This window comes from Corticium candelabrum, chromosome 22 (genome assembly GCF_963422355.1).
Source record: "Corticium candelabrum chromosome 22, ooCorCand1.1, whole genome shotgun sequence".
Taxonomy (NCBI): Eukaryota; Metazoa; Porifera; class Homoscleromorpha; order Homosclerophorida; family Plakinidae; genus Corticium; species Corticium candelabrum.
The window spans coordinates 5235808-5245807 of NC_085106.1; the positions used below are offsets into that span (position 1 = coordinate 5235808).

General features: G+C 38.6%; 2 protein-coding genes across 3 annotated transcripts in view; one reads left to right on the forward strand and one right to left on the reverse strand.

Annotated features, from left to right (window-relative positions):
* LOC134197124 (kinesin-like protein KIF27) overlaps positions 1-3773 on the forward strand; it is a 10058-nt gene extending 6285 nt beyond the window's left edge. The window contains exons 17-25 of one of the 2 annotated variants that reach the window (XM_062666378.1): positions 1-103; positions 1879-1944; positions 1996-2113; positions 2169-2252; positions 2657-2713; positions 3037-3135; positions 3191-3279; positions 3341-3526; positions 3583-3773. The exon at positions 1-103 is cut by the window's left edge and continues 52 nt beyond it. In XM_062666378.1, the coding sequence (XP_062522362.1) occupies positions 1-103; positions 1879-1944; positions 1996-2113; positions 2169-2252; positions 2657-2713; positions 3037-3135; positions 3191-3279; positions 3341-3526; positions 3583-3637 (857 nt within the window). In that variant the 3' untranslated portion in view covers positions 3638-3773. The remainder of the gene's footprint in view (positions 104-1878; positions 1945-1995; positions 2114-2168; positions 2253-2656; positions 2714-3036; positions 3136-3190; positions 3280-3340; positions 3527-3582) is intronic. The other variant, XM_062666379.1, reaches the window with a different exon arrangement.
* Positions 3774-4278: 505 nt separating this feature from the next.
* Positions 4279-10000, reverse strand: part of LOC134197042 (kelch-like protein 18) — a 6052-nt gene continuing 330 nt past the window's right edge. The window contains exons 2-6 of the mRNA XM_062666283.1: positions 6592-7232; positions 6440-6540; positions 5110-5290; positions 4807-5052; positions 4279-4749 (exon numbers count right to left, since the gene is read on the reverse strand). Of these exons, the coding sequence (XP_062522267.1) occupies positions 4479-4749; positions 4807-5052; positions 5110-5290; positions 6440-6540; positions 6592-7232 (1440 nt within the window). The 3' untranslated portion in view covers positions 4279-4478. The remainder of the gene's footprint in view (positions 4750-4806; positions 5053-5109; positions 5291-6439; positions 6541-6591; positions 7233-10000) is intronic.

A 10000-nucleotide genomic window follows, 5' to 3' on the forward strand; every position in this document is an offset into this window, starting at 1 on the left:
GCAAAAAGCAAGAGTTGAAATTATTGACAAATGGAGACACAACAACAGCAAACGAGAATGTTAAAATGGTGAAAAGGGCTCTTAAAAATCTGCAACAAGAGAGGTATAAGTTTTTGCTTTGCAGAGTTTTGGTTGAAGAGGTTGTGTTTACTAATAAGAATATGTTAGCTCTTTGACTGTCATTGAGATATTGAATGCAGATGGTAGACAGGATGTTGTGAAATCATGTATTATTTTTATAATTATAATATTATAAGAGAAGTGGTGGTGGGGTTCAATTTTTGTGTGGACGTACCAAATGACTTTGGCAGTAAACAAAATTTTAATCCATGTTGTTGTGTTTGCTGTATGAATTATTTATTGTGTGACATTAGACTTTATACTAACTTTGAACAGCACGAGTAGAAAGACTTTGGTGTTTTATTGTCAAAAATCTACACATTAGACCACAAATGTCCATGATGAAATAAGTCTACCTTTGGACATAAACATATTTATGGCAAGTGAGAATAAACAAACACGATCATCTTGTATTTGATGGATTTATAATACGATAATTAAATTGAATTGAGGTTGTTCAGCTTAATTAATTAAGAGTGTGGGGACTCTATAGCAGAAAGAGTTAATGGCTTCACATACAGGCACGTAGCCAGGGGGTTTGAGGGGTTTGATTGAACCCCTAGCATCCTCAAAGTGATGTCATTCTGAAAGTCTTTAATAAAAGACGGGTCTAGTGAGAGACCCATGTCGTCGCATGAATGGCGCTTTTGGAAACACTCAGTGACCGGTGTAGCGGCGGATTGGGTTCGGCTAGTGAGATAGGTCCGCTTGCTAACGCACTTGTACTGAAAGACATTCTGCTCTAGCGCATCACGTCTACCTTGGATCTCTGCATGCAATCATTTCTCTTCGCAGATTTGGTCCTAGCACAGTAGCGGATTAGGTCCATCGGGGATTTGATCCGCGCATTAGAGTGCGCTCGTAATGCTCAACAGACTAAAATTTAAGCATAGCTTTAGTCTGCTCATTTGTTTGTCAAACAGGCAAGTGTGGAGTACCTCTACAGACAAAATTATTATCATTTATTTTGATTTCGCACACTGCATGGTAACGTAATATAACAGCAAATCAATGGAACCAATTAGATAACCTAGCTATACTGGAAGTCAGGCATGTCTACGCAAAATGTACGCAGTACCAAAAATAGCAGCAGTCTGCAAAGTTGTTATCGAATGTCTTTTAAATCTAGGCTCTCATACACGATAAATTTATGTCATAACGAGTTTTCTAATTGTTCAAGGTTTAATTAGACTAATATAAACAATTTCATGTTCTATGGTGACGCACGGCCGAACCCCCTTGGTGAACTGTTGGCTACGTGTCTGGCATATCAAGCTCGGTGTATTGTAGTTAGTGTACCATTACTAAGTTGTGTTTTGCAAAAGTCAATTGTCGTAAAGAGTGGCATTCTGGGTTTATTGACTTAATAATCATAATAGGCTGGCATGCTTACTTTACTCCTAATTTATAAAATCAGAAAGTCAGCTTAATTAATTATTGCAGTGAGGTTATATGTTGCTTTTAACCAATTTGTAATTTATTGCCAATCTCTTATTTTTACAATTTTAGTTACCTTAGTTCACATGTGAAGTACTTTAGTAAATTCTATTTTGCTGAAATAATTATAAATTAAAGTTCATGTGGCATAATTGTCAATCCCAACACATAAATGTGCGGAAACTGGTTTATATTGCTTAGTTCACAGATAAGGTAGGAATCTGTTTACACTAAATCTGTTTACACTAAATCTGAATGAAAAAGTGACATAATTGTCTATTTAGTACATATTTTCCAGTGTATGTATAAAATTGTCACTAGGGAGAAAGCAATTGAAGCTTCACGACAGCTTGAAACTACGCTGAGTGATCCACAAAATGAGAGAAGGTTCAAATTTATGAAATGCCATGCTTCTGTGCCTGTGTGACTTGTTTGTAGAATGATGGCTCTGGAAGAAGCAATAGAGGCACTTGATGGAATGTTGGAGTATCAGGATCAATCAATATCAGAAAAAGAGAGTGGCATGGATGAAAGTGCACTTGGCTGTGAAGTACAGGTTTAGCTAAATATTTTTGTTGTATGAACTGGAAAAGCTAGACAATTATTTGAAGGTTCCATCTGACTACATCATGTCACAACTGAAGGACTTGTCTGCAGCAGATGCTCAGCAGCTGTTGGGAGTTTATTTTGAAAAGGCAAACTAGTTTAATTCATAGTCACGGGTGCCCAACTGTAAACTTTCTGTAGCCAAATGATGACAGAATATGATCAACAGAGTGACCATTGATGTGAAACTAACCTGGATAAACTGTGAGCTGTTTCTCCAAGATGGAGACAAAGAATACTAAATATCGTATTTATTTATGGAACTAGTGCAAAAGAATGAGTTACTACCTGGCTGTTAAGGCATGCCAAACAGCACTATCCAGTGTTGCCAGAATGTCTGTCCAGCAATTTTATAGTTTAACTTCGGGGGGATGTGATGGGGACCAATGACTCTGTCATTGAGTGTTTTCTCTGTCATCAAATTTGGCGACATGGTAGCAGTTGGACACCCCTGCTGGTATTGCAGTGTAATGAACCTGAATGTTGGGTGTAGGTTGTCTTGCTTAGAGAAGAAACTAGGAAAAAGGATACTTTATGTAAAGAGCTACAGGTAGTTTCACAGTGGATATCTATATAAGCTTTGTTACGAGCATTTATTTGCTTTGTTGACCTATTATTAACTTCTCTCTATTTTGCTGGTCTTAGTTTAATTCGTGTTGGCTGATTGTTTTTAGACAGTATTTGGGAATTTCTAACTGTTGTGCATATTGTGTGGGCTTTGCTTTGGTTGGTTGGTTTTCTTGTGTTTGTGTTTGCTGGTTGTGTGTTTGTGCATTTGCATGTGTTTGTGCGTTTGCATGTGTTTGTGCGTTTGCATGTGCTTGTGCTTCCTAGAGTGGCAAGTGATTTTAAGGTTCTTCATATCTTTGGTAGCTGACAATTGGAGAAAGAGAACAGACAATTAGAGACTTGGAAATAGCAGTTCAGGAGACTTCAGCAAGTGCTGAAAGACGAATTACACAACAAGAAAAAGTTTGCAATATTTAGTCCACACCACATACTTGCTAGTTCTTATTTATTACCACAGGAAAGTGAGCAAAGGGTGCAATTTCTTGTGCAGCAGTTGGCTGATGCAACATCGAATAATAATCAAGCACATCAGCAAAATGCTACAAAGTATCTGGTGACCTGTTGGCTTTACCCGGAAGAATACAACATTTACTTGTTATCTGAATAGCAAAATTCAGCAGCTGGAGAAAGATCTCTATTATTACAAAACAACCAGTCGAGAACTAAAGAGACGTCTTCGAGAAGCATCAAACAGTCAAGACATTCAACCAGGAAAGGAATCACCACTGAATGGTGGAAGTTTGTCAGAGAAGTCGTCCCTGCGCAAGACTCGCAGAGAACTTCGTCAGCTGAGGTACAGACATAGATTGTTGGATACTGAGGTTTGTTATACATACGTTCATTGTTTAGCTCATCTGAGATTGCCGCAAGGTCTAGTGCAACAGAGCAGAATAGAGATCAATGATTGTGAGTTGACATAAATGAAATATACGTTTATTTGACGATGTTAGAGCTTACCTTTGGTACATTCTGTGTTCACTATAGTCAAGTTAAATCCGTTATATATTAATTATATCAGTATTATTATTAAGTAATGTAGTACTGGGTCAAGATATTACAGTCTTGTATACCATTAAAATATGCAACAGGTACATTGCAAGAAATTTGACCTAATTAATGTAGGCTACTCTTACATAGGACATTCGTCATTTCAGCAAACTGATCATGCATGTTGTCTGTTACAATGGGGCATCAATATCTCAACACGAGTGCTTGCATCAGTAGCAGTACTTTTTAGCATGGTATGAGGAAGAGGAAAGAGTGAGGTGATACCTTGGTATTTCCAACAGGCTCTCTGACCAATGGTATGACAAGTCCATAGTTAGGCAAATTGTGAGGGACCTTAGTGATTATTCGAACTTCATTACCACACAAACCTAGTGCTTTGGCAATTTTTTTCTTTGTCCCTAACTAAATATCAGTTAATTATTCTGAGCTGCTATTAATGATTATAATTAGAACAATTTACTTATGATGCTAATACCTCGTCTTAAAAGTTTGTAGAGTACAAGGATTGCATGACAACTGCTGTTGCAGTGTATAGAGGACATTGAATATGCTTCAATTAGATGATGATATATATGGAATGCAGCTACTCGTCGGCAAGATATCTATTACAATATCTGTACGAACTAAACAAACAAACAAATTGCTAAGTTAAATGGGCCGATTCATTTAGAGGTCATCATTTTCTTAATTAATGTACACAATATTTTGTTGAATTTTATTTTAATGTGATCATCCATCTATGGCATTCGGGGTAATACTCCAACGCCAACACCACCTTGATGTATACTCATAGGTGTTACCAAATGCCACTCATCATGTTCAGTATCATACTGTTCCACGGTATTCAGATTTGATAATCCATTGTAACCACCAACTGCATAGATCTTGGTCCCAACAACAGCGACACCAACACGACTACGACTTGTCGTCATACACGACACTGAAGTCCAATGGTGTACAGATGCATCAAACACCTCAACAGAGCTTAGAAATGAAGAGCCATCATAGCTATTGTGAAATCAAAGATCAAATGACAAGATGTCATGAAAATAGGACACTACTTACCCTCCTACTGCATACATTTTGCCATTCAACACGGCTACTCCTAACCGGCAACGTCTTGCTAGCATTGGTGTAGCAGGACTCCACTGATTCTTTATGATTGAATATTGTTCAACACTATTAAAGATTGAAAGGCCATCATGACCACCCAGCACTTGAAGTTGACCTTGATACACACAAAGTCCGGCAGCGCTTCGTGATGTGCTCATTGCAGCTAGAAATCGCCATCGATTAGTCTTGATGTCATACCTAACAGTTACAACACATCAATGTGACACAGTGAATGCAAGAGCACATTGTTCATACACTTCTATACTGCTGAGTGACGATGTGCCATCATAACCTCCTACAACGTAGATCTTTCCATCCATTGCTGCACATCCAACTGCACTCCTTCGGGTGTGCATGGAAGTTAATGATGTCCACTTCTTAATGCTTGGGTCATAGCATTCCATGCTGTTTAACCGCTGGCCTCCATCATATCCTCCTGAATGAAAAACAATCAGTTTATCTGATGACATCAGCACTATCGCATGCAGTCTATTGACGTGACGATTAACTGATAAAGTCGCTTATTGGATGCAATATCTACTATTGCTCATTGAATTGTAAAGAAATCATCAAGCAATCTTATGAGCAAACTATGTCATGTGAGAAGGCCATGCCTCCTTGAAATCTTTGTGAACAGATCAATACGTCTGTTCACTTATTGAGTAACTATAATTTAACTGATTTTAAACTTCAGTAGTGCAGTTTCTTCATTTTGACTAATGTCAGCAATCATCAACCTCAAATGTTTTACAGATTGATATCACTTCCATGTGCAGTAACTTAATTAATTGCCTGCCCACTTGCATTCTAGTGTTTCAAAACGACTCTTCTTTACATGACGTAATAACAATGATGCAAAAGGCGTGATTAGAGCAAAGAAACTTAAGAAAAAGATATACACACTAGCATCTACTTAGATATACCCTAATGATACACAGGACTGTCAACACAGGTATTGTCTTGTTTTATGTTAACATAGCGGTTATTTAGCATGACTGGCTACTTTATTATGAACATTATTTTGCCGGCAGTCTCTGCTGATTGGACCACATCTTTCGCATCATGAACTCATCACGTGCACAACGAACAAGAAAGTGATCTGTGTAATCTGTTCTTCTCTTGTAATATGATGACTTTAGATAACTTCTATACTGTCCGATTGGTTTAAATGGAGGCTGTAAGGTGTAGGGGAGCAAAGCGACTGGTGGGATGGGAGCACCCAGTCGACAGTACTGTTCACCACCCTTGGCTGCGTAACCAATAGGAGTTGAGACAAATTAATAGGGGCGGTAGCGTCGACTTCTATCCTGTCTTCGGTGGATGGAAAGAGCAGTCGGCAGCCAGTGTTATGTACAGTTCAAGATTATTCTGAGCTATACAATAAGAGGAAAAGCACATAACACAGATTGCTTTTTCAACCTTCTTGTTTGTTGGGCACATGATGAGTTTATGACGGCAATGATAAGGTCCAATCAGTAGAGACTGCCAGCAAAATAGCATATGTAACGAAGTAGCCGGCCATGGCCAAATAGCCACTGGCTTAAATGTTCACAGCTTAATTAATTAAGTACGTTCAATGTCATACCAATTGCATAAAGTTTGTAGTCAAAGACAGTCACTCCAACACGACTCCGTAGTGTGTTCATGGTTACGCCAGAAGACCATTGTTGTTCAAACGGACAAAATCTAAACACTCAACAATCACAACAGCCAATTACTATCATATTGTACGCTTACATTTCTACTGAATTGAGAGAGTCTCCAGATGAACTAAGACCACCGACAGCATAAATAACTCCATTCTCATTGCTGCAACGCCTAGGAACAGTCCGTGGAGTCTGCATTTGTGATCTGCGATCTGGAAGTAAGTGATAATCTTTTGCTTCGTCAACAAGATCACGACACCTCAGATCATCATGAATGAGTGGATCAGAAGCCACAGAGTCTTTGAGAAAATGAGGAGAAAGTAAAGGTAGTCGAACTTGGCTTAGAACTTCGGAGAGAAAACACGACCTGTCCGTCACATCAGCACGCACCCAACGAATGGCAGCTTCAAACACTTGTTCTTCTGATCTAACTTGCAAGTCTTCCCGACTGAGCATGTCCACCAGACTTGCCTTGTCAATCTGTAAGAACTCATCCGACTGGGATACTTCATTGAAATTCTTGCATAAATACTTGTCTGCTGCCTGACGTAGATCTGTGCATCCCAAAGTGTATGCAAGACGTTTTATTCCCAAACAGTTGCTGGGAGTTAGGAGAGACATCAGAAATTCAGCACAGGCATCACAGACGGGTTCCAACTGCAACATGCTTGCACCAAACAGCAATAATTGGACATTGTCTACTGTAATTGCAATGCTCCCAGAGTATGAAAACTAAACATTGCAAAGTCAAATTTCACTAATAGTGCAACTTATGTTTATCAATTAAATTGTAAAATTTCAAATTACCTAACATCTTATAGATATAATATTTATTTGCCAACACACCATTGCTGTGACCTGTCTCTACAGTCAACCCTCAATATAACGACATGCTCGGGACTCGCTATTTGATGTTGTTATATCGCAAGGTCACTATATCAAATCTGCGTGGGTGCAAACCTGAATAACACACATGGTTTCATCTTAGTGTGCGGTAGCCAGAGTAATGCGCATGATCTATCTTAGGATGGCATGTACTGTACAGTACATGCCATCGCACTGTAAACTTCTAATTGTATCTAAAGAAATCCTGAGGATTCCAATAGGCTTAGAACCTGACAGGTTCACGTGCAGCCATACAAGCAGAATGACGCACTGCAGTTACTTCAAATGTGTACCACGTGGCAAAAGGTGCACAGGAGGAGAGGGTGGGTGAACTGGATGTTGGTAAATCAAGGGAGACTTGTATACTCCTATGCACTTTGTACTCCCATGCATATGACAGCGTCGTTATATCAACTCGTTATATCAAGAGGTGAAGAACCACATTTCGTATGCATGCAGTTTTGTCCCACGATATCTACGTCGTTGCTATATCATGATGTCGTTATATTGTAGTGTCGTTACATCAACGATTGACTGTATGCGATTACAGTAACCCACAATCTTGCCAAGTGGTATGTATATATGATAACAAATTGACTGATGCTACAGTGCATTAGATCAGCTACGTACACATTCATTATTTTCAAAAACGTTTGAAGTACGCAAATGTCGACAAACTTTGTGGTCTGTCTAATTTGAAACGAATCTCATCTGGAAAGAATCTCATTGGATTCTGTTTTGAAGAGTTTGTCTCATTATTCCTATTCCCACACCATTCAGATACAATCTGCAGTGGCGTAGCCCGGGTGTGTTGAGAGGGTTCACACATCAAAAACAATATAATATATGTATGTGTAGGAATGTGTATGTATGTATCGATGTATGTATGTTACATATGTATGTATGTATGCACGTCTGTATGCATGTAGATCAAAGCATTTTTGTCACTAACTGAAACGGTAGCATGTTGTCATGTAAAATAAACTCAACTCACACCTGATCAGATGAGTTACTCAGTTCAAAACAAGACATCAAGTAATACACTAGTAATCATTTGCCCTTATGAAGATCTGTCTGGTTTTACATCGATATGAATCTGCTGGTTAGTGATTTACAATGCAACTGAAACTGCAACATACAGTCAAAGGGAAACTAGGAGGAGCTTTGCCTTGCATGATTCACGTACAATTAGTTCAGCGACTGTGTGGAAGAGCCTGGCTTGACGAGGGTATTGAGGGTCAGTTAGCAAGAAAATCTTTCTCTCTGGTAGGGTGGGGTTCACATGCAACCTCTGTGAACAGTGGTAGCTATGTCCCTGATCTGTTTCTAGTTTCATCCGATCGTGATCAAGTGGAGGTGGTTTATTAAAACTCACAACTGCAGTTCCACATGCAACAGAACTATACTAAATACTGCAAACCAAGACAAGAAAAATACTCAAAGTTATAGTGTTACATTTATGTTAACTGTCTTTTGTTTTCAACTGACAAATAACGGTAGCATCACACAATAGAAGCCTGGATGGGGCCCAACCCTCAATATTAGTAAGTGTGCTATTCCGACAATCCTATCAGTCTTATAACCTTAGCCACTGGCTTTTCCAATTTTAGACGCCCAGCATTGCCACTGCAAATGCAACACGATTGTTTCAAATTACTGCTATTTTAAAAGAGTCTTGCGGCTGTAACAATAAATCAAAGTGGCACATCACAACTAATGACAAGACTAGTCAAATTACATGTAGTCCAATGCCTGTGCACAAGACATGTAACACTGCTTCTATTTTCAGAATGACAAGTTCAATTAAACTAAGCACGAGTATTGTTGTCACAAATTTACACTATTTGCTATAAAGCTTGAGCAACAAAATCTTGAGACACAGTGTGATGAACACTAGCACACTTTAGCGGTCCATTCTCTAACAATCGCGGCAAAGTGTGTAAAAACTGAACAATTGTTATTGGCAATTGTCATTTTGTGTTTAAGAATTAATTAATGAAGTGTGAACTGAATGCCTTCTGTAAAAAGATTACACCTTCTCATCATATGCATTCTAAACAAAGCATATCTATGTAATATTTCAAAATGAAAAAGACACTATAACATTAAGCTAAACAGCTGGCTGAGAAAGGACAGGCAGTCTTTGTGCCAAATTGCTTCATTTGCATCCAAATCTAGGAGAAACACCCATAGTACCCATACTGCTACCTAGGAACAGAGAGTAGACTGACAGGTGCAGGTGCAGGTGCACATAACAGATAGGGTATGGTAACAGTGGACTTAATTAAGTTATACATATGTAGTACTGCCCACACCTGGCCATCAACTTGGTCGAGTTGTATCACCCTGCATTAGATACCATAAAATTTGTAAATTTAGGTCACATGCCTTGGTTAGTAAACGATCGATTAGTCGAAACACTATGTACGTGTGTTTCACTTCAAAATACTCGATGTATGGTGTTTTCCTTGTGAAATCACTAGAAGATATCAATCAAACTGAGATGTTCCACTTCCAAAATGTTATACCAAGCCCTCTAGATAAGGTTTGCAAATACGTTCATGTAATAAATTACTAGAATAAGAAAGCATTTCAAAAGAATCGCTAGAAGAAAT